Genomic DNA, 27,720 nt, shown 5'->3' with positions numbered 1-27,720 from the left:
CAGGGAGAAGGCAGGACCTCCTCTGCAGGATCCCAGCTTATTCCAATAAAAAAGTAGAAGTGAGAGATGGAGAAAATGTTTCTGTCTGGTTATATTTTTTAATGAATGGGCCCTTTGTGAAAAACACTAAGACCTGTTGTTATTAAGAATTAAATAGTATAAAAAATACAACTTCAAAAACTCCACGCTTGACTGATAAAAAGGCCAGTGCAGTTACACAGGGTGAAAAAGAACATGTTTAGTCCTTTGAGAAAGCATTGTGAGAATCATCTATCCATATCCTAGGACATGTCATTTGATATTGGAGTCTGAGTTTTATGATCTGCCTGTAATTAAAGTTTTGGGTTAAGTTTTTAGGGGAGAGAAAATGAAATACTTTAAAAGCCAACACCTTGTTTCTCAAGACGTAACCCGGGGCAGATTTTTGTGGCTTTGCTAGGCTTTTAGTCACTGGCTGGCACTTGCTTCCTAATTTTCAAACTGCTCCTAGCTTTTCCTCTTTATGGCAGGGGCTGTGCTTCCGATGGGGCCGCAGGTACAGACCTGCCCGTTCATCCCCTGTAGACAGGCTCTGCAGCCGCAGCTCCGTCCTGGGGCCTGGTCCCGGGGGTGGGCAGGACTGTGAGGAGGGGCGGGGGCTGACACCACAGGGGTGGGCCGGGCCTAGTGGCAGCCAAATTATAAACTGAAGGACGTCAGAATGGGAAACAGGCACTGCGTCTGAAAGAATAAAGAGCCTTTCCTAAATCACAGCTACCTTCACTGTCGCACAGGTAAAGGTGTGCCGGACCCGCTGGTACAGGCTCCTGAGAATCTTCAGGAGCCTTCCAAGTCAGTTATTAAACATAGCCATTCTTAATAATAAATGATGTAAGGAAAGGAGGTGGTAATGCTCAAAGATGATCACTTACAATTTGTTTTTTTGCTTTTTGTTTTGCATTTTACTATCATCTATGTTCTTGAGGTTATTCAGGTTATTGTGGAAACCCTATATGAGTGCCTTACTGGGCATCTCTTACCAATCCCACTTTCAGTGACGTTATGTCAGTAGGTAGAAACCAGCCTTGCTGGGAGTGTGTGCACCACAGAAACTGGCAAAATGCTTGATTCACTGTGAAATCAATCAGGGCTTGATTATAAATAAGGGCTTGATTTATTGTTTTGTTGATTGTCCAGACTTAAGGAAGCGGTGGAGAAAACGTTAATACTGCAGATTAAACTGAAAAAGTGTATTGTGTGTATAGCTGTTAAATTGTGAACAGCTGAAAAACTCAAAATGTATCCTTCCAGTATATGAAAATATTACCTGACGTAGCAAAGAATTCACATACATCATTATATATAACTGAAGTTTTGGTATAGTCTTGGTTGTTTTACTCTTAAGCAAAAATATGAACTAACAGTTCCGTTGAAACTGTGTTTGTTCATCCTTTGCACCTATAGATTGGCCGTGGATACGCGCGTGCAAGAAATCAATGAAAGCATTCTGTGAGAATCAACTAGCTTGATGGAGGTTACAATCAAGAGTATTACGGTTTTTTTTTAATTTGTAAATTGTGTCACACATCTACATCAGTAATAATATATAATAAACCTATATATTATAGATTATTATTGTATAATTTATAATTATATAATTATATATAATTATTATACAGTATATACAAGAATAATGTAATAATGTATAATAAACCTATATATTAAGTATATTATACACACATGCACAGACACACACACACACACACATTTTTACCCCTGAGAACTGGTTGCTTAATATCTACTGCATATCACTGTACACACTAGTGCAACGTAAATGTCAGACTTGGAGAACTCTCAGCAGCCCCCTTTGACAAGCTAAGACCTTTATGGCCTCCCTACCTCCATTGTTTCCGTACCACACAGAAAAAGAGTTCCTCAGATACATCTGGTAGAATATGCACACTTTTGACTTTGCAGTAGGGGCATGTGTGGTTCACGCTGGAACCACAGTGCACTGGTGCGTTACCATGGAATGACCAGGGAAGGATGGGCTGATGCTGACGTACCCCTACACACTGCAGGGCTGCTCACACCACCCACACCAAACTAAGTGCAGGTAGCAAAGCTCAACCAACAGTGAGTTATCATTGAAAAGCCAGAAAAGCGGCAATTGTAAAGCATGATCAGCTCACGATGGCCTGATAACAAAGTGCTCCTCCCCCAGACTGCAGGAATCCCAGCTATGCTGCAAGTGTCCCAGAGCAAGCCTCACAGCTCCAGACCTCTTGGGGAGGGAGGTGGCTGAGTGGGGCCCTGCGCTAATTTTAGTTTGTGAAGAATACATGTTGCTAACTCCTAGTGACTCATTGTTAGGTCACAGAGAGTCAGGCATGAGTCATCTATAAAAGCGAAAGTGTCTGGAATGGGCTGTCATTCATACATGAGAAAGGAGGGAAGGACCTGGATTTTGCCACATTTCTCAGGTGGGCTGCGGGTCACAGAAACCCCTGCCTCACAGGTGCTGGGGCATCCTGTGGACCCTGTACATTGCACATGTATATTCGCTCTACCCCAGATCGGACTCAGACCCGGAGTCCTCGTGCGTGGTAATGTCTGTGCTGGCAGCTCCTGGCAGTAGCTGTGGCGTCTCCGTAGAAGCATCAGATCCTTCTGGTCATCACAGTGCCTCTGGGGCCAAGCCAATCACAGTGTGTCCCAGGCAGCACCCGGCCCCTCTGCTCCAGGTGGAAGGCCTTCCCTGACCGCTGGTCACTGCAGAGGCCCAGCTCCACCCCCGGCGAGGGGGCGCTTGGGCAGACAGCCCTCTATGCCCCAAATGAGGGCCAAGCAGCCGGTTATCTCTGCTTGGGAAATTCTGGGCCTGCTTTGTGGTGGCGGGCTTTAAAGAGCTTGTCTTTCTGTTTGTTTGTTTCTCCTGAAGGAGACAGTTTGGGTCCACTGACAAACTGGCACCCGGAACCAACCTGGCAGCCGGACCTCCTCAGCCTCGGTTGAGAGTTGATTTGGGGGTTAAAGGTTACACATTTTGAGAAAGGTAGTAAAACATTAATGATGGGTAAAGTTCTTTCTCTTTTGCCCCATGTGTTAACTGGGTGATCCTGTTTGCTCTATAAAGTGAACTGTATTTGCTGAAGGTAATTGAAATCGCCTGCACAAATGACCTCCCTGGTTTCCTGCTGCCTCTGGCTGCAGTGTCAGGTGAGCACTGCCACGTGTTATCGGGCAGCTGGAAACAGCCTTGTCATGTCCAAGACCCACTCTTCATCAAATCCCCCCACTGGACAAGTGCTGCGTATTTTGTGAGAACCACTGGATCAGATGCTAGGAGCTGCACAGTTCCCAGACCTACACCTCGCCTGCAAATCTGCATCCGTGTCCCCTAGTGCACAAGAAATCGGGAGCTGGGGAGTCTGATTGACTTTCGTCATTGGAGATTCTGAGTTTATTCCTGTCTCCAGCCCCAGGCTCCTGGGTGACCTTGGACCATGCTTCGGATTTGACATCTAGAATGTGATGTATTTCTTGGTTTCTGAACGTCCTCCCATGCTTAGAGCAGTGCCTGGCATGTAGCAGACACTCAGTAAGTATCTGTGAGACCAACGAATGAATCCTATTACCTCTCGCACACGGGCTGCACACTGCCTTCATGGCACTCACTGTCCCCCTGGGGAGACGTGGCTGTCCCATGGCACACAAGAAACAACGAGACAACAGAATGAGGCCAGCAGAGCCGGGCGCTGGCCCCTGGGCGCAGCCTATGGGCCTTGGCAGGAAGTCAGTGGGCTCAGTGGGCCCAGGGCTGAGGCCATGCTGGCGCCTCCGCGTCTGCTGGGCAAAGATCAGGCTGACCCAGGTTGGGGCTGGACCAGCGTGGAGGAGCAGGAAATACAGTCCAGGTTGCCCTACACGTACCGGGAAAACAACTCATTTTACAAATCGAACTGAACTCTGTCTTAGCTGACTCCAACAAGAGCATGGCCAGAGCAATCTGTGACACATCATCCCCTGATCTGGGCTTGCGGATGTTCCTTGGTGCCTGGAAACGTGTACCCCATCCTGAGGTTCTTAGGGTTCCATGGTCTGTGGTCCTGAGGCTGGGCTTTCCTAAGCACAGCCCAGAAGGCCTCCTTTCCCAAGGGTGGGCCGGCTGCTGAGAGGCCTCTGAAGGCTCCTCACTCTCTAGGTAGTCATCCCGCATCGGTCATCACATTCTTAAAAGACGTCTCGGGTAATGAGTATTCAAGCTGGGAGCCTAGGTCTGCTTATTTGAGGGCTGACGTTTGTATGTAGAAAAGCACATGGGCATCCCCCGTCACGGCCGATACACATTGGTGAAGCTGTTTCCGACAGCCCTGCAGATGCAGGTGACATGAGCGGTGGCGGAGCAGACAGCCCGAGCTCAGGTGGCAGCCACACTCTGAAAGTCACCCCTGTGCCCCTGGGGGTTCACTCTGCAGGCCTCGAGAACGCAGCGTGTGCTGGTGTTTGCACCAGTAAAAGGCCCCCATGAAATGACCGATGTTCCCAGGAGCCGCAGCACAAGTCCTGACGCCTACAGACGGACGTTCTGCATCTTTTATCACCTCTGACGAATTAGACACAGAGAGTGTGGCTGCACGGCTGTTAGCCTTGGAGAGCAATCTAATTTACTCTTATTTTTCATGATATAGAAATCCAAACCAAATAATAAATCTTTGGGGATCATGACTATCCGAGTGGCTGTTTCCTTTGATCAGATCACAAACTAATGACCGAATTTGGATTTGATTACGTGCCTATAAAGATAACCGAGGACCCAGTGTGAGTAACTGTCAGTCAAAGTCTCTTCTGACAACAGCAAGCGCTATAGCACACCAATAACATTTTTATCAGGCAGTTAAGTTAATTACCTGTGGTAAATGTGTTAGCGGGACAAGTGCAGATTGCTGTCAGCATTTGCCGACCACTTTAAAATGCTGCCCGACTGTGTGGGAGGAGTCAAGGGTACGAGAGGATGCAGATGTGTGTACACCTGCCCGTGTGGTATAAAATCCAATACGAGTTTTCGGCTGAAGCCTGTGCATCGTTTTCCCACCACAAGATGGCTCTGTGTGGCTTCTTCTCTGAAGAAGTACGGGCTCCGTGGCCAATCTGTGTTTGTGAAGCATCAGCAGCAAGCCCTGGGCCATGGGATCCTCCAAATTGGACGGTCAGTTTTTCAGGAACCTCCATACTGTTCTCCATAGTGTAGGAGGGTTCCCTTTTCTCCACATCCTTGCCAACATGTGTTATTTGTAGACTTTTTTTTTTAATTAAGTAATTTACTTATTGGTTGTGTTGGGTCTTCGTTGCTGCACGCTGGCTTTCTCTAGTTGTGGTGAGCAGGGGCTACTCTTCATTGTGGTGCGTGGGCTTCTCATTGCGGTGGCTTCTCTTGTTACCAAGCATGGGCTCTAGGCGCGTGGGCTTCAGTAGTTGCAGCACATGGGCTCAATAGTTGCGGCTCGCGGGCTCTAGAGCGCAGGCTCAGTAGTTGTGGCGCACGGGCTTAGGTGCTCCTCGTCACGTGAGATCTTACTAGACCAGGGCTCCATCCCATGTCCCCTGTATTGGCAGGCAGACTCTTAACCACTGCGCCACCTAGGAAGCCCCGTTGGTAGACTTTTTGTTGATGGCCATTCTGACAGGTATGAGGTGATAACTCATGGTTTTGATTTGCATTTCTCTAATAATTAGTGATCCAGCAATTCCACTCCTGCGTATGTATCCAAAAACCCCCAAAACACTATTTTGAAAAGATACATGCGCCCAAGTATTCCTAGAAGCATTATTTACCATAACCAACACATGGAAGCAACCCAAGAGCCCATCAACAGAGGAATGGACAAAGAAGATGTTATATATATGTATGTATGTATACACACACACAATGCAGTATTAACTCAGCCACAAGAAAGAATGAAGTAATGCCATGTGCAGCAACGTGCCTGGACCTAGAGAATATTATGCTTAGTGAAATCAGCCAGACAGAGAAAGACGCATACTGTATGATATCACTTATATGTGGAATCTAAAAAATAAAATGAACTAGTGACTATAACAACAACAACAAAACAAACTCACAGGTATAGAAAACAAATTAGTGGTTACCAGCGGGGAGAGGAAAGTGGGCAGGGGCAAGATGGGGGTAGGGGATTAAGAGGTAGAAGCTACTGTGTATAAAATAAACTCAGGATATACTGCACAGCACAAGGAAGATAGCCAGCATTTTATAATACCTATAAGTGGAGTATAATCTTTAAAAACGGTGAATCACTGTGTTGTACATCTGAAACGTACATAATATTGTAAATCAACTGTACCTCAATAATAAAGAAAGGGGCAAGCAAACAAACAAACAAACTCAGGCAAATGTTTCATGAGATTGCTAAGGGCACACACCAAAGCATAGGCTCCAGTGAAAGATAAAAACTGATAAATTTTTTTAAATACATGTTAAAATAAGGAAATTAAAAAAAATTTAAACATGATAGCAGAAACTGTAAAAACATAAGAATAGTATAGAATATTTTAAAAACTCAATAGGAAGTTTAGAAGATAAAGCTGGGGCAATCTTCCAGAAAATAGATCAAAAAGAGAAGAAAGAAAAATAGGAATGAGAAGATGGAAACATTAGAGGATTAGGGGCATTGTTTAAGAAATAATTCAAGAAAATCTCCAAAGATGCAGGACATGGGTTTCCAGATTATGAGAGCAACCCATTGCTGAAAAGAGACCACACCAATACACAGCTCTGTGTATCCTTGTGAAATGCCAGGACACTAGGAGAAGAGGATCGTCAGAGTTTCCAGTTTCTGTAGCAGGTCCTGGAAGCAGCCAGTCGAGATGGGAACAGGTCAGAAGTGCTCTGGGAGAAACATCTCCAAGAGGCTAAAGCTGATAGGAATACCTGATGTGTTAGAGCATATTGAGAAAAGATTTAGATGGCTGGAGGAAGTCAGGTTGAATTAGAGATAAGTACAAAAACCACAAAAGACCAGGTAAACAACAACAACAACAAAAAAAAACAGACAGTTTTTAAACTCTGGATAAATTTAAAAGTTTTGCAAGAAGGAAAGAGAAATCACAGTTTACTACACGGATAAGCTGTTGATAGCGCTGATATACTCGTATTAGTAAAAACACTGCAGGCTGGCCTCACTAAAGCTATGGCATGATCCCAGCCGTATAACTCGATGATGGAAAGCACAGACCCTGAGGCCAGACTGCCTAGGCTCAAACCTGCTCGTCATAATAACCTGCCTATGAGCTGTGTGGATGGGCTGGTGTTCACTCTGACTCAGTTTCCTTATCTGTAAAATGGGGATTATAACAGAACCTATTGCATAGGGTTTGGAGGAATAATAAATGAATTAATACACATGAAATGTTTAGAACAATGCCTGAGGTGGCAAATTCTATGTAAGAGTAACCTAGTAGTATTGTTACTTCATAACCATTTAGGAGAATGGAGGAAGTGTGTGTGTGTGTGTGTGTGTGTGTGTGTGTGTCTGTCTGTCTGTCTGTCTTAATCTTCACATTCCATAAGGGAAAATCAACAGAAAAATGTCTAAAACTGAAAAATCAAGAAGTAGCACTTTGAAAATGTTATTTAGAGATGTAAAGGAACATACCAAAAAAAGAAAAAGAAAAAAAGCTAAGACGAAGGTAAAATTGTTGCTTCTGGAGGACAGGAGGTTGAGAGAGTCCAGGTGGGGGTGGCAGAGGCCTATTGTGTTTTGGAATACACCGTATAAAGTGATTTGAACCTTGGTTCACTAGAGCAGACCCTGAGACAGGATTTGTGGGCAGGATTTATGAAGGAAGTGCCCCGAGGGGAACTAGTAGGGGGCAGGGGACAGGATGGGGACAGGGACGTGGGAGGGGGAGGCAGGGCCCAGGCTCCTGCTGCTGCAGGCAGGGTTGCTGGGCCACGTGGGGGGTCCTGCAGCCCTGGGGCGCACCTGGGTACTGGGTGCTGGCGCCCAGAAGGCTGGAGGTAGGCCTCAGAGATGTAAAAGCATCTGGGAGGTCGCTTTTAAGTCACTAAAGGTCCTAAAAATCTAGTTCAAAACTCTACAATGTGCATCTCCAGCCAGACTCTCGCAGACTTGTACAGCAGGGAGGAACAATAAACCCAACTCGTCTGTCCCCTACCACCTCCCTTCCCCCCCCCGCCACCCCCCACACGCCCCCGCCCCCTCCCCGGGGCTCCTGGAGGCTTCACACCCACCTTCCGCCTCCCGGGGAATATTTGCTGGTTTATTTTCAGGTACCCAAATACCTCACTGTGTACTGTCAAGCATGAAGTAAAGGACCATTCATGGCCAAGTTCTCCCTGACCCCCTGGAATCAGTGGGCACAAACAGCCCCTCCTTTTGCGCAGGGTGGGGGCCGGGGGTGGTGGTAGTGGGGACTTGATCTGGGTGGCCACTGCTCAGAAGATCCATGCTCATGACATATTGTCCCCCTCCCCCATGCAATTACATAAAAATAACTGAGCTTAATACATTTTGTACAGTTTTAGCACATTTTAATATAATTGTAATGTTCAAACAGCACTTTTTTTGCAAATACAACCAGCAACAAAAGATTCTTTATTGCTCGAAGTAACTTTAAAAGAGAAACCAGTCCTTTTCATTTTCTCCCAGATTTACATACTTTCATGTATTGATTCAATAGAAGCTTCATAGAGTTTGTATGTGATGCCACGATTAAAACACATAAAATCAGCACTTCCCTGGCCATGCAGTGGTTAAGACTTCGCCTGGCCATGCAGGGGGTGTGGGTTCCATCCCTGGGCAGGGAGCTAAGGTCCCACACGCCTCCTGGCCAAAAAACCAAAACAGAAGCAATATTGTAACAAATTCATCCAAAAAAAAAAATCTTAAAAAAAAAACCCCACATAAAATCTTTCTTAACCAACCTTGCTGTAAACAAGGGGCGATCTCACTCTGTTTTGAACACTTAACCACGAACACAGCACTGGCCCAGGTGCCTCTGAGGCGTCAGCTCGGAGGCTATGGGGTGCACCCCTGAGCACCACGTGGGGCTGGCCCAGCATCTCACACAGAGATCTCCAGTAAATGCCTGCAAGAACCAACCTTGACCCATTACATGCAGGCCGGCCTCCCTTGTCGCCCTGTGCCGTCACTGAGAGCATCATACACGTTACGTCTCTGTGGGTGGCAAGGACGTCAGCCACTTGTTTGTGGACGAGGCATTGTCAGAAACCATCCCGGGGAGAACACACTCCCTTTCAGAGGACAGCGCTGCCTCTCCCCCGCCGCCCACGCTGTGGGCCCCTAGGGCAGCCACTGAGCGGGAGACGCGCCCCACTGGGATCAGTCACGAATCTCAGGACTTAAAATTGTACCACAAAAAGCAACCAAAAGATCAGAAATTCCAACCAGGGTGCTGGACCATTAGTCTCAGCTGCCCCAAGTGTTACTTTTGAAAAAATCTTTTCCTACTCACCCTCTGGAGCAGGAATTCTTAAGCTGCATCCACACTCCATGACATCGTATGCAGTATCTGTTGTGGAGATGTGTGTGGGTATTTTCTGAGGAGAGGACCCTGGTGATGACCCTCTAGTTGTCATGATGGGCTCTAAGGGTGACAAAAGGAGAGCTTTTGGTGTGCACTAGAGTATATATTTTTTTCTACATTTGGTAGAGGAAATACCCTTATAAACCAGTTTCTTTGACCACATTACCATTGGGTAAAAGGATGACAAAAGGCCTGGAAAAGAGAAAAGTGGAACAGAGCCATTTCATTCCACTCCAGCTGCAAATAGGTGAAGGCATTTTCTCTTTTTATATAGGGGCAGGGACCTACACAGGAGAGGCAGCCGTGTTTCAACATGCGCTCAAATTCCTATTTCTAGAAGACTAATACTTGAGACAGCTATTTTCTCTTCTCCACAGGTAAGTGAATAATAATAGAGGTCCTTTTAAGATTCCAGGGCAAGTTTGTATCATCACAGACATCAGAGCAGTTGTTTTCTAGGATTCATTCTGCAAGTCCTGAAACGCAGCCCCAGACGTCCCTGCCCTTCCCATCCTCTCTCCACACAACCCTCTACCTGAAGAGAGATGGTTCCTGTCTCTTTGTGGCAGTGTTGCGAAATGTATTGGCTCTGTAGAGAAGAGAGAGTGATATAAACCGAGAGAAGAGTATTTGGGGAAGTGGCAGGTGGGCGGGAGTGAGTAATGAAGGATGCTCGGCCGGCTCGGACCGGGTGGGAGTGGTGAGAAGCAAGACCGAGCCGGGGTACAGCAAGGCGTCGGGGCTTTATTCTAAAGGCCCTGGGACACCACTGAAATCCCTGGTGTTTGGGAAGGATCCCTGAGCAGTCGTGTGGAGAAAAAACTGGAGAGGGGGACCCTGGCTGCAGGATGCACCTGGAGGTCAGGTGAGACGATGGCGGACTGGATGGAGGTGCAGCAGCGGGGTGAAGGGAGACGGATGGAGTCCACCCTCAGGTAAACCGAGGAGCCGTCCATAAACGGGGTGAGGACTCCCGCTCAGCTCTGCCGGGGGCATCTCTGGGGGCTCGGTGAAAAAAGCTGATGGAGGACATTATCACATACAAACATCTTGCATGGGCTGTGGCTGGAAACTGTGAGCATTCAAGCAGCTGACCCTGTGGGTAATCAGAGAGCAATTAGGGCTCGCTCACTAGATGGGATCTGGCTGCTCCCGGCTCAGATGGATTTGAAGTGGGTGGGAGTGATTAAGCACAGCCCCATGGCAGTACCCTGGTGGGGCAATTACAGCCGCAGGAAAATGCAATGATCAGATTGAAGTGAGAGGAGGGCTCACTGGAGAAGCCAGGCTGGAATTGCATGGTGAGCGGACAACCAAGAAGGGAGGTGGTCCTGGGTCTTCCACCGTCCACTGATGGTTCCAGGGGACGTCAGTGGTGGGGGGCAGTCCAAGAGCAGATGCTGCGAGAGGGCGAGGACTCGGCTGACAGGACAGCTGGGAGCAAGGACAAAGGTACAGGTGACGCCTGGGGGACCTCTCCTGACTGGTTAGATGATCAGTGACCCTGGAGGCTCCCTAAGGGACGGGGGAGACAGGCTCTATCGAGAATGTGGCCGAGGGGTGGAATCTCTCTTGCTTAATCCCGCCTTGACCGTCCTTAGGCTGACCTTGGCTCATCCCTTCACTCACTTTTTATTTGAGCCAGTGTTTGAGAACCTAGTGTCCATAACAGGTTACAGACGGAAGGCACTTCGTGGTCGGCAAAGGTGTTCTACATGTATTTTCTTGTGAATTTGCACCATCTGAGACGTGGGTACTATTGTCCTCCATTGGCTGATGAAGAAACGGAGGCTCAGAGAACTCCGTTAACTCGCCGAGTTCCCATGTGATGCCCATCATGACTGCGAGAGGAAGGCAGGGCAGGGTCTCCTCAACTTCACAGAGCAGGTTGGGAAGAGTTGCCCAAAGTCATGGTCAAGTAGTTCGTGGCCACTGGGGCTGAATCCAAAGGTCTTTCTACCGCACACCTATAAAAAAAGGGACAGAGGTTTAAGTTAAAGTGGGTTTCAGGGATGATGTCCTTACTTGATATGCGAGGACAGTGGCCCTAGCTGACCATCTTGGCTGTGCTGGACCAGCCCTGGAGAAGTAGACATTAGAAGATAAGAGTAAAATCGGGATTAAAGGGACCACATATTAAAGGGCAGTCCACATTCAAGCTGTTTTGTCACGTTATCACCATAATTACGTGTATTCTTGTCACACTGTGTATCTGACTTTTGGGACAGGAAGAAACGTGTGTGATGGTTGGATGCTGTGTCAGAGTCCCCTTCCTGTCAGGACCCTCTTTGTTCAGATGCTCTCTCCTTCGTGTGAGTTCAGAACTGCCAGGTCTAGAGTTGTTTTGTGTAATGAAAGACTATGTGTTAGTTATTCTGCATAACAAATCACCCCCAAATTTAGTGGCATAAACCAACACACACGGTTTCTGCGGGTCAGGAATCTGGGCATGGCTTACACAGATTCTCTGCTTCAGGGTCTTTCCCAGGCTGCAGTGGAGTCAGCCAGGATTAGGGTCTCATCCCAAGGTTTGGCCAGTGCTGGATCTGCTTCTAAGCCCACATGGTTGTTGGCAGGATTCAGTTCCTCCAGGGCTGCTGGACCGAGGGCCTCAGTTCCTAGTTGGCTGTTGGCCACCCTCAGTTCTTTGCCCTGTGGGTTTCTCCATGGTGGTAGCAGTTTCGTCAAAGTGCACAAGGCCAGAAGGGAATGAAAAGTCTGTTAGGAAGATGAAAGTCCCAATGTTTTGTAACCTAATCACATCCCATCACCTTTGCCTTGTTCTGTTAGTTAGAAACAATTCACAGGGTCCAGTCTACCCCAAGGAGGGCGTGATTACACAAGGATGCGGATCCCAGGAAGCGGGGTCACTGGGAGCCGTCACAGAAGCCTGCCGACCACAATGCAAGGGTAAGAACAGAACGCATAAGCCGGCAACAAGTGGGAAAGAACATAAAGGCTGCTGTTTTCTGATGACTACTGTGAGCCCTGAGCTAAGTGCCTCACGTGAATTAACTGTCTCATATAACTCTCCCAACTGTGGCAGAGGTGTCATCGTCCCCATTGTACAGGTAACACAGACTCCAGAGGAATTAAATAACTCTCTCGAGGTCAAATAGTAAAGGGTGGAGCCAGGACTCAGAGTTCGGCTGCCAGACGACCAAGCCCATGCTTTTAACCACCGCCAGCACTGAGCTGCCTTTTCATCTGTGCACGGGAGTGTCTCCTAGCTGCCTCCGTCTTTCTGGTCCCATGGTCACCCCCTGGAGCCTGGACCTCCTACTCTGCTGACAATAGTGGCCTCTTCGTGGGTCTTCCGGACTCTAGGAATCTCCCTTCTAATCCTACTACAGACACTTTTCCTTCAGTGCCATATTTGCCAGTGTTGGCAGGTATAAGGTTTGCTGGATAACGGGGAGAAGTGAGGTCTGGAGAGGTTTGGGAAGGATAGCCTCTGGGCAGAATTCTGTCCACATCATTGGAGAGTGGACTGATTTGATCCGTGGACACACCTTTTCTGATGGGATCAGAGCCAACTATGGGAACTAGGAGGACCAGGCAGGGCCTTCCTTGGGCATAACTGAAGATGGGGAGGCATCATTAACCACGAAGGGCCACTGAGTAAATGCAGGTGGTGAGAGAAAGCAATAAGCCAGCGGGGTGGATGTGGCCCCACCCATCGGGACAAGAAGACCCCGGAGGAGCAGGTGGGGAGAGGAGAGCAGGTCTGAATATGCTGAGTTTGAGGGTCAGTAGGTATTAGATGATTTCAAGGAACTACTGTTCCTTTTGCTGGGTATAAAAATAGAATCAAAGACTATTTTATATGTGTGTATGTATTATATTACACATAATACAATAATATTGTTAGAGCGAATTATCCAAATGAGAGGATACAGCAAAATGAGATGCTGTAGTGGACTGCTTTAAAACATTCTAGCAAAAAAAAGAAAGGGGGGGTTTGTTGGGAAGAGAGGCACTCAGACAAAATGCGAACAACAAACTGACGGTCGAGGAAGCTGGGCGATGGGTCCCCAGGGTTCTCTGTGTTACGGGCTCTGTTTCTGCCTGCGCTGACAGTGGTGGTGGTGATGATGGCGGCACGAGTGGGCAAAGAGCAAGAAGAGCACGGACGGTCCTGGAAGGAGTGAAGTCATGCATGGACAGAAGCGCGGGCATATAAAGGGATTTTTGCAAAAGACGAGAGACTCGGGCATGTTTATTGGCTGAGGGGAAGCACCTGCATAGAGGGTGTACCAGTGAGATACTGCCACCAAATTGCTGCACCAGAAACCATCCTACAGCTCCATCACTTCCACTCATTCGTTGTCACAGAAGATCAGCTGGTGCTCTGCTGGGAGCAGCCTGGGTGACCCAGTGTGGCCCCTCCTGTCTCTCTTCCACCTGGGACAGGCTAATGCAGCAGTGTCCTCTTGGTGGCAGTGGCAGAGGCACAAGAGAGCGATGCATACGTTCTCCTGAGGCCCAGTCTTGGAACCAGCATGCTGTTGCGTCCAACTTACAGGGCCAAAGCAAGTCACATGGCTGAGGTTAGAATCAAGGAGAGAGCAAAGATCTGTAGCCCCTCAAGGGAGGAACAAAGTCACACAACAAAGGGCGGGTGAAAAGCGGACACTGGGAAAGTGGTTTTCTGGCTAGAACAGGCTCACTGGAGTTCTATCCGCGTTGACCTTCTACCTGGACCTGCAAGACCTGCAGCCTTATTTCTTCCAGGTTGAAGCTCTCTGGGCCTGGGGAAAAGCTAGCCCCCAGATGGGCCAGAGATTCTCTTTCAAGAGTCATTAGCCAGGAGGAGTTAAGGGGCCAGATTATGTAAGGTCTGGGCTGCTGGGGTTGAGCCAAAGCCCGTGGAAAACCATAGTCACGGGGGCAGAAACTCAGAGTCTTATAGAAGAAGCCAATCTGTAAAGAAGAAGGTGGAGAGACTGGCAGGGGTTATCAGAGCCTGGGACTGTGAGGGCATGAAGCCTGGGAGAGACGCGGGGAGGGAGGGGAGGACTGGGGGGAGGGGAGGGATGGAGTGCGGGGTGGAGGAGGGACAGAGAGAGAGAGAGGATGCATGTGCGAGAGCAAGCTAGCAAGACACACATGCACATACAGGCACACACGCACACACACAAATGCAGAATGCATACACACACACGTGTACACAGAAAGTTAATGGATGCAAAGGAGTGAGGCTGGGGAGAACAGACCACCCAAACAGCCATACACTGAGAGACAGAAGTCTGCAGACAACTCCGATCCGTGAGGCTTTTCTGCAGTTGGTGCAGTGAGATCCCCTTGAATCCTTACATGAATTCCCTTTACACGTAGATTAGTTTGAGTGGGATTATGTTCCTTGCATGGGAAAGATTCCCTGATGAAGACATTCATGTAGAACCTTTGAGAGTTCACACAATGGTATCAAGGTTATGTTCATTTCACTGACAATAAGATTGGGCCCTAGTGGATGCAAGTTAGCTTGCTACTGAGGGTTCAAAACGGGTGTGATCCAGTCTTTGCCCCTACAGAGATTAAATCAGGATCGGGGAAACAGGAAATTATATGCCTGAATAGTTAAAAATAACCAACACATTGGAGGACTGTCTACTCAATGGGACAGAAAGAAAGGGCCACAGAAAAGGCAGACTACATGGGTGGAGGCTACAGTCATCAGGATGGCTTCTTATCTAGAGGGAATAGGACTTGATCTGGGCTGAGAATAGTGCCCTGGGTAGGAAGGGGCCTGAGGGGGCCTGAGCACAGGGACCTCATTTCCCACCTGAGCGCTGTTACCTAAACTGCAGGAATAATAGCTAAGAGGAATAAAAAATGCTTTGCAAATGCCAGTCTTGCAAATTTAAACCTAGAAAGTCTCAGGTGTTTTAGTGAGAGATTAGAGGCAGGAAAGTGTAAAGGTAGGAAAGAGGCTGTTTTAAGCGTCCAGGCTCAGAGCAAAGCAAAGCTGGACAGCAGGTAGGCGGGAATGGTCGGGCAGGTGCCAAGTCCGCCAGGCCAGGGATGCTTAGAGGAAGGAAGAGGGTCAGGGGCTGATTGTCACTGGGGCCCAAGCAACATCCTTTTCACTAGCTCCTGGTGACTCCAGTGTGCTGCCGGGGTGTGAGCCACTGTTCTGCGTTTTCGTGGGTAGAAGATAGGCTCACACTGCCAAGGATAAGAAAGAAGGAGGGAGGGAGGGGTTAGCTGGGTGGAGATGGTGAGATGGTTTAACTGGCAAATACTGTTGGGTTGGAGGATTGCTTGATGTTAAAGTAAAAAAAAAAAAATCCACTCCTCACTTAGAAATGTGGGACATTGAAAACACATCGAAGAGTAAACTGCAGAGAGTTTAGAGGTGGACGATGGATCAGTTCATAGGAAAGAAAAAGAAAAAAGCACAGCCTGGATTCTATCAGCTGCTTTACACGCAGAGCTGTTGGGAGGACTAAGAGTTGGCCGTAAATGTGCTGGGCTTGGGGGTGGCACGTAATAAATGGAACTGTTGGTTAATACAATCCAACTCACTCCAAGAATGACTCCAACAGTCCAGTTTAAAGGTGAGAAAAGAGATTCAAAGAACCTCATCCAAAGTCCTACAGTTAGTAAATGTAGAGTTAGACTCCAAAGTCAGGTGACCAAGGTCAAAGTCAACGCTCTCCCACTGCAATACCTCGCATCAGAGTGCTGAGCATGAAAGCGTGGGTACGGAGAAGGTGGGAAGAACAGATGGTTGAGGCAATGGGAGGATTCGGGAAGGCAGGAGCAGAGCCATGGGGCACTGTATGCCTCAGGAGGCCAAGAGAAGGGAGGATGTCGAAGAGTTTTACCAGGCACCCTCGCACACCCTCAGTGCAGTGGAATGCGGAGGAGAAAGCCAGAAGCAGCACCACGGAAGCCATTGAAGACGTTCAGAGTGGTAAGAGGGATGTGTGTGGACTTGTCCCCTGGAGAGGGGCTGGACCAGCAAAGGAGGAAAGCGGCAGGTGGACGAGTGTCCCAGACACCCTCTCCCAGTGATCGTGACACCCGAGACAGGCTGTTACCCTCGTGGGAGCCTGGTCTTGTTTTCAGAATTGCACTTCTTTGCAGGGACTGCTCATCACCTTCAGACGAGGGCTTGCCTAATGATTCACAGTGATGCAGTCTGTGAAAAACACGCAGCTGGCGGAACATCAAACCACCTGTCATCGTTATCCTCCTCCAAGGATGTCCTGTAGACCTGTGGTCCCCACAAACCAAAACACCCATACCACTCAAGCCTCTGAACGGTGTTTCTGAGTCCCTTGTGCATCGGACCACCTGGAGACCTCTCCGATTCAAGCAGGTCCGAGCTGATCCGGAGACCACGCTCTGAGCAGCAAGGCCTCAGGGCAGTGGTGCCCAGACTTGTCTGACATGGGAATCACCAGGGAGTTTCCTGACTCTGGATTCCCGTTTCCCACCGCCAGAAACTGTGATTTAATTGGCCTGGGATAATAAGCTCTGGGCTTGCGAGTTTTAAAAAGATCTCCACGTGATTCTAAGCATGTTCAAGATGCACAGCCGGGAGGCTTGCATAGGAAGCCTGTAGAGACCCTGCAGGAAATAAATCCGTAAAGAAGGCAAGCCCAGAACGTAGTAACTGGGTCGTTTAGATCATGCGAGGGTAGTACTCTGAAGAGGGTGGTGGCAGGCGGGAACACAGTTAAGCAGTCGCCTCGGGCCCTCCATCACAGCGCCCGTGACTCGCGGGCGCCTGTCTTTTGGGGAAGAAAGACGCCCTGGCGGCTTTTCTCGCGTCCGCTCCTCCCCCAGGGCGGGACGAGCCGGGGCCGCCGCGAGGCTTCCCGGAGCATGCGCGAACGCGGCCTCGCGGCGGGGCTCCTCAGAGCATGCGCACACGCGGGCCGGCGAGGGGCTTCTCGGAGCATGCGCAAACGCGCCGCCGGCGCTCCAGCCGCGTCCCGCCGGGGCCGCGCTCCCGGAAGTGCGACGGGGTCGCGCGTGGGGTCTCCGGGACCGGCCGGTCGGCTCGCGGCACGTGGCCCGACACGTGGTCGAGTGCCTGGCCTCGAGCACCCTGGAGCCGCCGGCCTCGGTCGCCGAGGCGGTGTCGTCCCTGACCATCGCCGACGCGTTCATCGCGAGCGGCGAGAGCCCCGCCCCGCTGCCCCGGGCGCCGGCCCAGAGGTTCATCTGCTCCTTCCCCGACTGCAGCGCCGGTTACAACAAGGCTTGGAAGCTCGACGCGCACCTGTGCAAGCACACAGGGGAGGTACGAGGCCGCAGGCGTGGCCGCGCGGGGCGTGGCGTCCGGCGGGGGACGAGTGAGGCGGGGCGCGCCCGGTGGGCGCTGCCCGAGGGCCCCGCGCGGACCCCGCCGCGCCCGCGGCCGAGGAGGGGCTGAGGAGGTGGACAGGGAGTTCCGCGGCGAGGTAGCCTTGCCGTGGGCCCAGGGCTCACGAAGCAACACGTTCCCCTTCCCTGATCTTGAGTGGGGGCCGGCCACCACCTCCCCGTAACCTGTAAATATTTGCAAGGTTGGGATCCACCCCCACCCCGCGTTGAAAGGCCCCGCGGCCTGGAACCTGAATGCGGGGAACGTCTGCGTGCTGGAGGTTTGCAAGCAGCATGTGTTCATTCATTGGTAGTTCGGTACCGTCCTCGCCCGGAGAGCAGCAGACACGGCAGGCACGACTTCTGCTGTCACGGACCTTATGCTTTGAGCGAGAGGACAGAGGCACAAGTAGGGATGCGACGCAGCGAAGAGAGGGCTGCTGGCAGGTGGTGGGGAAAGGCCTCTCTCTTGACCTGAATGAGGAGGAAACGCACCAGCCCTGCAGACAGTGGAGGGAGAAACTCAGCCTGGGCAGACAGAACTGCCAAAGGAGCCGGCGGTCATGGGGGTGGACGCCGGCCAGTGTGATTGGGTGGGGGACCACTCAAGGGCAGCCTGAGGAGCAGGCCTGGAGGGTCATTTGTAGGCCAGGGTACCAATGGCTTTAGAGCTTGGGTTTTGTTTTGAGGGCAATAGGAAGCCCTTGGAAAGTGAAAGGTGAGGAAAGGGCAGCTCGTGGAGGCAGGAATCGGCCGTTTCCCGGGTTTTGGCAGAGTCTGGCTTCTCACGGCCTCAGCTGAAGGCCCTTATGCAAGCCCTGCAGCTCTTGCCTCTGTTCCGAGCACCTTCCCGCTTATAGGCCACCCCTCCATGTGTCCTCACGCACCCCGTATCCCTTACCCCTGCAGCGTTTGAAGGCTGACCATTCCCTCCCCAGAACCTCCTGCCGGCTCGCTGACCCTTCCTCTGGCTCCTCCCCCTCCCTGGTGGTTCTCCACCCGCCCCCACTCTCTTGGTTTCTTACCCTGTGCCTGGCTTCACTCACAACATCCTTTATTCTCTGCCTCCCTATCTTTCCTCTCACCCGTTCTACACCCCTCCCCAAATTCTGGCTCTGTTACCAGGATGTCTAGATTAGAGCTTACCTTTCCTCTGAGACTCGTGGGCTGTATTTAGGATCCTGGCACTCCCAGCTTCCTTCACACTGGCTGGAGAACTTGGGGTCACGTCATCCCAGATCTCACCCGTTAACTTGACATATATTTTTCGAACCTTTTCTGTGATGGGCTGTGCAGAGTTCTGTGCATCTATCCAGGTGATGTTGCTGTCTTCCTGTCCACCTGCTTTGCTACCAGTGCTGTCATTTGAGGCCTTGGTACCGCCTTCCTGGACTGTCATGGGGCATGTTTTCCATAGTTAAACACACAGAACTGGTTACAGGGGGGACATGTATTGGCTTTTCCTGCGGGCTCAGAATGGAGGCCCTTCCTCCCAACTCCTGGGTCCCAAGTGGTGGTTGCACTTCGGGCTGTGAGCTCTGTGTGTCCTGGCACCTGTGAGTTTTCTTGGGTGTGACATACTCTTCTGTAGCTGTGCCAGGCATTCTCTGAGCAGACAGTGGGCTTGTCCAGGATGAGACAGACCCCGCCCCAGGCTCTGAATGGATGAGAAGATGCTGTGGGGTAGGGGGATCTGTGAACACAGGCCGTGCTGATCACAGACAGGAAATCTTTAAGGGGGCTGCGGTTGAAGCCTGGTGTAGGTCAGGAGCAGGTTCACAGTGCTGTACAGTTACTGTGAAGGCTGCCCGCTTGTTTCATATGCTTTTCCTTGAACAGAATCATCTGCAGCAGCTGTATGAGAAGCTGCGGCATTTTGGTTGTCGTGTAACCCCAGGCTGGAGAACCTTGCCTGGCCTTGTGTAGCAGGTGCCCAGCACTAACTGGGTGGAAACCATCTCTGCAAACACAGTCCACGGCTTTGCCCATCGGACAGTTTAGTGCTTTAATTAACACCAGAATTACTGACTCGGGCAGGATTGACATGCTTTTTCTTTCCTTCCTGCTAGAGACCATTTGTTTGTGACCATGAAGGGTGTGGCAAGGCCTTCATCAGGGACTACCATCTCAGCCGCCACGCCCTGATTCACACCGGGGAAAAGCCCTTTGTGTAAGTGAACAGCTGTCTTCAGGCTTCTGAAGTGGGTCTGTTTGGCACAGAAAATTCGTTGATGACTTATGAGATGAAGAAAGTGGAGCTGCTTTTGTCTGCATCTTGTAAGAGGGGACGAGGTTTGGAATGTGTGGGAGAGAGTCAGGGTCTCGCAGGTCATCGTGTGTGATAACTTCAGGGGTGCATTTATCTCACGTTCTCTTGAGTTTGCACCCTCTCGTCTCCCTTTGATGGGAGATCAACCTCGGAAAACACAGCGTTCAGACCAGGTAGAAAATGGTTCCCTGGCAGATTCTGGGCTCTGCGTCATCAGGGTCTTTACAAACCAGTCAGCTGCTGGGGTAAGATACAGAGCCCTGAGAAAGAGCTTTAACAGCTTATCTTCTGTTTCAGTTAAGCCCCTGCTCCTCTGCCACACCAGTGTTAATTTCATTCTTCTGGGAGTTGTGCATTATCTCTGAAAGGGTGGATATGCTGCTTTTCTTTTAAATCAGCTACTTTAAAGCAGTGGATCTCAAATTTGGGGTCCATTGGAATCACCTGGAGGGCTTGTTAAAACAGATGGGAGCAGCTGGCCTGCTCATCAGGAAGGACCAGTTAAAGTATAATATATCCCCCCGGGGTGGAATACTATACAGCTGAAAAAAGGAATGCAGGTGTTCCCTGTGAAACTAAGAAAATCTCCAGGGCTTATTAATAGAAAAACAAAAGTAGAAGAGGGTGTATATTGGGCTACTTTTTTGTGTGTAAAAAAGAGCAGGGGACATAGACAGGAAACCCTCTATTTATATTTGCTTCTATTTGTAGAAAGAAACCCTAAAGGCTACATAACAAAACTAAAAACGGTGTCGCCTGTCTTGGGAGCCGTGGGAGGCCTGGATGGGTAGGGTCAGGGCTGGAAGGAACCATGCAGCTGAGTCCCTTTCCCTGCTTTTTGGTTTCATTTATCAGTGAATGATGGCTAAGATTAGGGCTTGTAAAGGAAGTCCTGCTTCATCTATCAGGCTTATGAAGACTCATCACAAGAGCACATATTAAAAAAATAACAAAGAATTTAGATAATTCAAGGTCAAGATATAGAAACACTTATTATGGGGACCTATACCAGCTTGATGATATGCCAGAGGGCATGATGATTTATGGTTCTACTCTAAATATCTGTTTTTTACCTCTAATGATAAGCTGAAACCATTTTTTTGGTGGGTTTTTTTTTTAAGGTCTTTTTGAAAATGCAATTTGTAGAGACATTTCAAGCAAAATTAAAGTTATCAGATTCTAAGCTGAGAACAATTTTATTTAAACATGATTTAAGTCTAAGCAGGGTTTGGGCTGTTGAAACTAGTGTTTTTCACATTCCTCTGCCCACTGTGTAATGTCTGTTGCACTGTGCTTAATTTCAGAAGCCTAGCAAGAAAATGCATATAATCACATCAAATTCAGAGGCCTAAGTGGTGTGCCTTAATACTTTGGAATTTGTTAAAGACCATTTTATACTATACTTTGGAATAATTAGCTTTTATAAAGTTGGAGGATATACACGTCTTAAAATTTCTCTTCCCTTGGTTTGTTAATGCTTTGGTTTATACAATTTCTTAACAGTTGTACAGCTAGTGGCTGTGATCAAAAATTCAACACAAAATCAAACTTGAAGAAACATTTTGAACGCAAACATGAAAACCAGCAAAAACAATATGTAGTAAGTATGAATGATTTTATATGCTTAAATTCTCTGAATTTTTTAATGTTTATTGCCTGTGTGTAAAATTATCATGAACCAAATTTTGTCTGTCAAATATCTGAATTTAGTTCGACACTAGCTATCATAATAATGGTTTATTTTGAAAGCAAACATTTTTTGCTAATTATAGTATTGGTAGACTACCCCAAATGAAACATGTTTGCTCTTTCAGATGTGTTACTCTTTAAAGCTTCTTGAATTTTATAGTAACTAAGTGGGTGAAAGTAGCAAATATGTAATTTCTGCAGTATTTTTATCTTGAGAGGATTCTATTATGAATTGTTCTTTGATTTTTTTTTTTTTTTGAGACTAACAAACTTCTACTAAACAGTGCAGCTTTGAAGGTTGTAAGAAGACCTTTAAGAAACATCAGCAGCTGAAAATCCATCAGTGCCAGCACACCAAGGAGCCTCCATTCAAGTAGGTACTTTACGGGGGCGGAAACCTCCTGGGGTCCAGGTGGGGATAAGGTTAAAGCACAGAGGTGGCGCACAAATGCTCAGCAATGTTTCTTAATCAGCATTTTCCTGTTAAGTTGTGTGGTGTATGCCCATTTATAATTGGGGCATTTCAGAGGTGTAATTGTGCTTTTGTTTCTCTAAAAGAAAGATTTAATGTGTTTCAGAATAATTTGTGAGATTAGTACAATTGTGGTTAAGCTTGAAGGGAAGGCTTATGTCTTAACTATTCAAATAGAGCCTGTTCAATGATGTGAAGTGTCCTTATGAAGACACTACGTATTCCTTTCCTGTAGAACAAAGGTAACTGGGCTTAGCCTGCATCAGAGAGGGTTTTAGGAGGGACAGGAAGAGGCGACTGGACGCATTGGAAGAGACTTGCAGAGGGCGTCTGCTGACAGCTCTGTGCGCAGCTGGGCTGCCCTGCGCCTGGGATTGTTGCAGTGACAGTGCCGGTCCCTGCTTGCATCTCTGCCACCACCTCTTGTGCTGCTGGTGGCCTGAGCGCAGAAGGGGCACGTGCTTCTTATGGCTCCACAGAGGCGATGCATCTGCTGCTTGCTGTGTTTCCTTTTCACACCATCTCACGGTGGCATCATTAGAAAAACTAGACGCAGATGACTCAGAGTGGCTTAGGTGTTTACCCGAGCCGTCTATAGATACAGCCATGAAAACGGTACATTTTCAGAAGTATAAAGAAGAAAACTGTTTATTTTGATCACATAAGCAAAAAAAAAAATTAATGGCTTTTTTCTCTCAGTTTGTTCTGCCCAAGGCTGGTCAAGTAACTTACATTTCAGCTACAACTAGGTTGAATTTGAATTCCCATTTTTATGACTGGTTTGGTTGTGGAAAGAGGAGACTGGGCAGGATGAGGATGACGTACTATTTAAGTACAGTTCTCTCTGAAGGTGGATTGGCTAACAGTCGTGTGTTGTTAACACAGGTGTACCCACGAAGGATGTGGAAAACACTTTGCTTCCCCCAGCAGTCTGAAGCGGCACGGGAAGGTCCACGAGGGTACGTACCCGTGCCCACTCTGACGGGCCCACCAGCAGCAGAGTGTGTTTGTTTAATTCTCTGACTGCTCGATTCCGTGGTCATCCCAAGAAGCTGACTGCGCGGGCAGGGCCTCCGTTCTGCTTGTTCAGGTTTTATGCTCTTGACCAGAGAGGCGCTGAGTGTCGTGTCTGTGCTTCCACTCCCTGTCGTTGCTGTTCAGTTAACATTTATTGTTCACAGCCGCTCCTGCTTCCGCTTCATCCTTGTGAAAGGGTTGCAGCTCCAGCCGTGGCTTTGCCTCTTCAGCTGTTTTCAGCCTCCTCCCTTTCCTGCCCATGCTGTTCTTTTCCTTGTTGACATTTAAAGTACTTGGGTTGACCAAAAAGTTCGTTCAGATTTTCAGTAACATCTCACGGAAAAACCCAAACAAACTTTTTGGCACACCCAATGGTTTGAGGTTTTTGGAGTAATCAGATTGTAACTTTTTTCGAAAAGACTTGATTAAGCCAGTGGCTTGAATCTTATCTGTTTTCATGAGGGATTTTTGTTTTTAATAAACTTATTTATTTTTATTTATTGGCTGTGTTGGGTCTTCATTGATATGCGAGGGCTTTCTGTAGTTGTGGTGAGCAGTGGCCACTCCTTGTTGCGGTGCACAGGCTTCTCACTGCGGTGGCTTCTATTGTTGCAGAGCAGGGGCTCTAGGGGCTCGGGCTTCAGTAATTGTGGCTCGAAGGCTCTAGACCACAGGCTCAGTAGTTGTGGCGCATGGGCTTAGTTGCTCCACGGCATGTGGGATCTTCCTGGACCAGGGTTTGAAGCCATGTCTGCGGCATTGCCAGGCAGATTCTTAACCATTGTGCTACCAGGGAAGCCCTCCATGAGGGATTTTTGATACCTGTATTCCAATTTCCCAAGCCTTAGAACTTATGACTTTTTTTTTTTTTAAAGGCAAGAGACTGGTAGTGGAGGGTGAGCAGCAGCCTGATTCTTCCAGTTTCTGCCTGGTGTTTAGTCGGATGAAACTCGCGCTGGCTGCTACACTACCTGATTAATCCAGTCCTAGTGTTTTGCACAATGTCCAGTTTTGTTCATAGAGTTTTTCTCTGGGATCTTCTGTCTTATTTTCTCCCTTAGCTGCTTCTTCCTAGTTCTTTTTTTGCGTCATGAAACATGCAAGATACTGACACTAGAGGAAGCTGGGGGTGGACACAGTTATCCTTGGTGGTTTTTCAGGGCAAAGGGCCCCATTTTGCTGAGTAAAGAAAAAGGCAGATGTGAAGCAGGGAGGTGAAAGGGGCCTCGAGCCGTGGAGACGGGGGTTGAGGGGGTGCGTCACAGCAGCTGTGGAGTCCGTGGGCCGTGTACCCAACCCCTGAGGACAGCAGTGGAGGGAGGGCCTCCTCGTGCAGTCCACTGAAGGGGGAGCCTGTATGAGGGACCTTGACATGTAGTTGTTTGGTTTTACTGTAAAATAAACTTTTCTTAGGTTTTATAACTACCTCTCGAGACCAGCGGTATATTGGGAGGTAGGAGGAAAATTATATAGGCATGTAAGTTTCCTTACAGTTTAATTTTTTTTGATAATTTGCTTTTTTATGACTATTTTCCTTTCAATCTAATTATGATTGTTTATGGTGAATATTCACAGAAGGCAATGCACCATTCTGTTTTTTTTTTTTTTTTTGAAATAGGCTATATATGTCAAAAAGAATGTTCTTTTGTGGCAAACACATGGACAGAGCTTCTGAAACATGTGAGAGAAACCCATAAAGGTAAGGCTGGCATGAGGGACATGATGTAAATATTTGTCCCTGTAGAACTGATTCCGTGCTTTTAAAGGGTGAAATATTAAATATGCACTGGAAGATAATGGAGTTTCTGTGTTATGTTTGGTAAGTGCTGGGCATCTCAGCTGTTTCACACGTGAGCAGAGAGCTCCCTGGTCCCAGGTTCGGGAGGAGCTGTGCGGGGTCACCAAGGCCTGTGCACACCCGGCGTTGTAAAGGCCCCGGCAGGGCAGGCACCCGCGGGCGCTGGCTGGTGTCTGTGGGGCAGTGTGGGAAGCTCGCCCTGTGTTGCAGGACAAGGAGGCAAACTGGTGCGTTTAATTCCCCACCCTTGCCTGCAGCTCCCGTGCGGAGAACCCCTCCTGCTGCTTGGAGAGGAAAGAGGGACTTTATGTCATATAGGAACTTGGGAGGATTGAGGCAAACCTTCATGCAGTAAAAAGGAGAGTTAGTTTCCTCCGAAATTTCTGATTTGTGTTATCATAATGTTTTTGGCATTGAATACATTACTTGACGTATTCAGTGTTAGTTTTTCTTACATGGTAACACCTGGGAGATGGGCTCAGTTTGTCGTCTGCTCCCCCAGAGGACATAACGTGTGACGTGTGCCAGAAGACGTTCAAACGCAAGGATTTCCTGAAGCAGCACATGAGGACTCACGCCCCCGAGAGGGACGTGTGTCGCTGTCCCAGGGACGGCTGTGGCCGCACGTACACCACCGTGTTCAACCTGCAGAGCCACATCCTCTCCTTCCACGAGGAGCGGCGCCCGTTCGTGTGTGAGCACGCAGGCTGCGGCAAGACATTTGCCATGAAGGTGAGGGCCCCCCCCGCCCCCGCCGCCGTGTCGTCCTCGGGGGCTGCTGGGCCCCCGGCGGCAGATGGGGCGGGCGCGCTCAGGCCCTTCACTCTCGCTCCAGCAGGAGTGGTTCTCAACCAAAGTCGGCCAGCAGTCAGATTCGCCCCTGCCAGTGGTTCTCAACGTCTGGCCCTCAGCATCCGCAGGGAACTTGCTAGACATGCACGTGCAGGCCCCACTCCAGGCCCACTGAATCAGAGGTTTTGGGGATGGGCCCCGTCACTTGTGTCTTAATGAACTTTCCAGGTGACTCTTATGTGACTACATTTGAGACCCAGTGGCCTGTGGTACCATGTGCTTATTTGAGAGTCTGCTGACATCGGGGGTGTCCTTTTGGGCTGCCATCATCTGGGGGTTGAGAAGGGGAGCAGGTGACAAGGACACAGGGGACCGTAGAGCTTCAGGACGCTAGTCTAGCTTTTAAGACCGTGACCCCAGGTGGGGGGGCCCGAGCATCCCTGAGGACCCACGCCTGGTTGGTGGTTCACAGGCGCTCACGTGAACTACAGCAGAGACTGGAGCGGGGGTGGGGCCGCGCAGCCCAGCCCAGGCCGTGAGAAGACCACGGGACCGCTGGTGGTCAGGGCTCGTGCTGAGGACAGCAGGACCAGGGTCAGATTTTCCACTGGTGTTTGTGGGTGCTGATGACAGAGACTCACTTAGAAGAGCCTAGAGCCTCCTTCAGCTCAGAAGGGTTCATTCAGAACTGGCTCCCCAAACCCCTCACGTATGAAACAAGTAGGAAGCCACTGCCACCCGTGGTGAGAATGTATACGTTGCTAACGTGGGTCCTTGGAAAAGGCTGTGAGATCAGATCCCTCAACAGAACATAACAGGAAGAAGGATGTCAGTTTATTTAAAGAACTCATGGGGTTTTCATATTAACAGACACCAACTGCCAAATGGCAGCATTTTACAAATAAAACTGTTTTCCTTTTCCCTTCATTGCAGCAGAGTCTCGGCAGGCATGCCGTTGTGCACGACCCTGACAAGAAGAAAATGAAGCTCAAAGTGAGTTGAGGCTTAGCAAGCTGTTAATTTAAAACGTAACTTCCTTAAAGCAGGTGCAATCTGTTAGCATGTTTTCAACTGCTTACTACTACTGAAAGCAATTGTGTGGGCCTTGCTTTCGTACTTTACGACAGTAGTTTTGTTGTTGCATACTGCAATAGTTGTGTACCCAGTAGGGGTACAAGTCCCGCTAGTTTCGATTTTGAATTCGAGTTACAGTTGTTCCTTGGTATCCACGGGGAATCGATTCCAGGACCCCTCAGGATACCGAAATCCCCAGGTGCTCAAGTAAAGTTATATGTGGATTTTCGGCTGCGCAGGTGTCCACGTGCCTAACCCCCCAGGTTCAAGGGTCAGCTGTATTTGCATATAACCTCCGCACATCCTCCGTACGCCTTAAGTCATCTCTACATTATTTATAATACCTAATACAATGGAAGTGTTATGTCAGTTGTTGGCACACAGAAAATTGAAAGTTTGCTTTTTGGAACTTTATGGATTTTTCTCTTTAATTTTTTTTATTGGCTGTTGACCCGCATACACAGAACCCACAGATACGGAAGCCTGACTATATCTGTCTTCCTCATTCCCAAAGGTGAGACCGTCTCGTGAAAAACGGAGTTTGGCCTCTCGGCTCAGCGGGTACATCCCTCCTAAAAGGACACACAACCAGGGCGTGTCTTTGCCCAGAAACGGAGAGTCGCTGAATGGCACTGAAGGCAAGGTGCCCTCCACGGTGGCCACGCCGGCCCCCAGCTACACACCAGACTGCTGCGCTTGAGGGACCGCGGACCAGCCAGCTCG

The 27,720-nt window shown here is 49.0% G+C and overlaps 1 protein-coding gene across 1 annotated transcript; it reads left to right on the top strand.

The window, feature by feature from the left end:
* Nucleotides 1-10,440: 10,440 nt before the first annotated feature.
* GTF3A (general transcription factor IIIA) lies at nt 10,441-27,697 on the top strand. Its single transcript, XM_057707217.1, has 10 exons — nt 10,441-10,502; nt 17,365-17,824; nt 19,956-20,056; nt 21,659-21,755; nt 22,129-22,217; nt 23,202-23,275; nt 24,952-25,032; nt 25,634-25,863; nt 26,857-26,916; nt 27,512-27,697. The coding sequence occupies exons 1-10, from the start codon at nt 10,441-10,443 to the stop codon at nt 27,695-27,697; spliced, it is 1,440 nt and encodes a 479-aa protein (XP_057563200.1).
* Nucleotides 27,698-27,720: the final 23 nt, after the last annotated feature.

This window comes from Hippopotamus amphibius, chromosome 14, assembly GCF_030028045.1.
Source record: "Hippopotamus amphibius kiboko isolate mHipAmp2 chromosome 14, mHipAmp2.hap2, whole genome shotgun sequence".
NCBI lineage: Eukaryota > Metazoa > Chordata > Mammalia > Artiodactyla > Hippopotamidae > Hippopotamus > Hippopotamus amphibius.
Note: the sequence above shows the minus strand (reverse complement) of the source record. Positions and strands in the feature narration are given on the sequence as shown.

Excerpts from the sequence above, each read along its gene's own strand:
- GTF3A (XM_057707217.1), top strand. The coding sequence starts at position 10,441 with ATGGCGGACTGGATGGAGGTGCAGCAGCGGGGTGAAGGGAGACGGATG. Across the intron at positions 20,057-21,658 it reads ACCGGGGAAAAGCCCTTTGT|TTGTACAGCTAGTGGCTGTG; the intron begins GTAAGTGAACAG and ends ATTTCTTAACAG. Across the intron at positions 26,917-27,511 it reads AGAAGAAAATGAAGCTCAAA|GTGAGACCGTCTCGTGAAAA; the intron begins GTGAGTTGAGGC and ends TCATTCCCAAAG.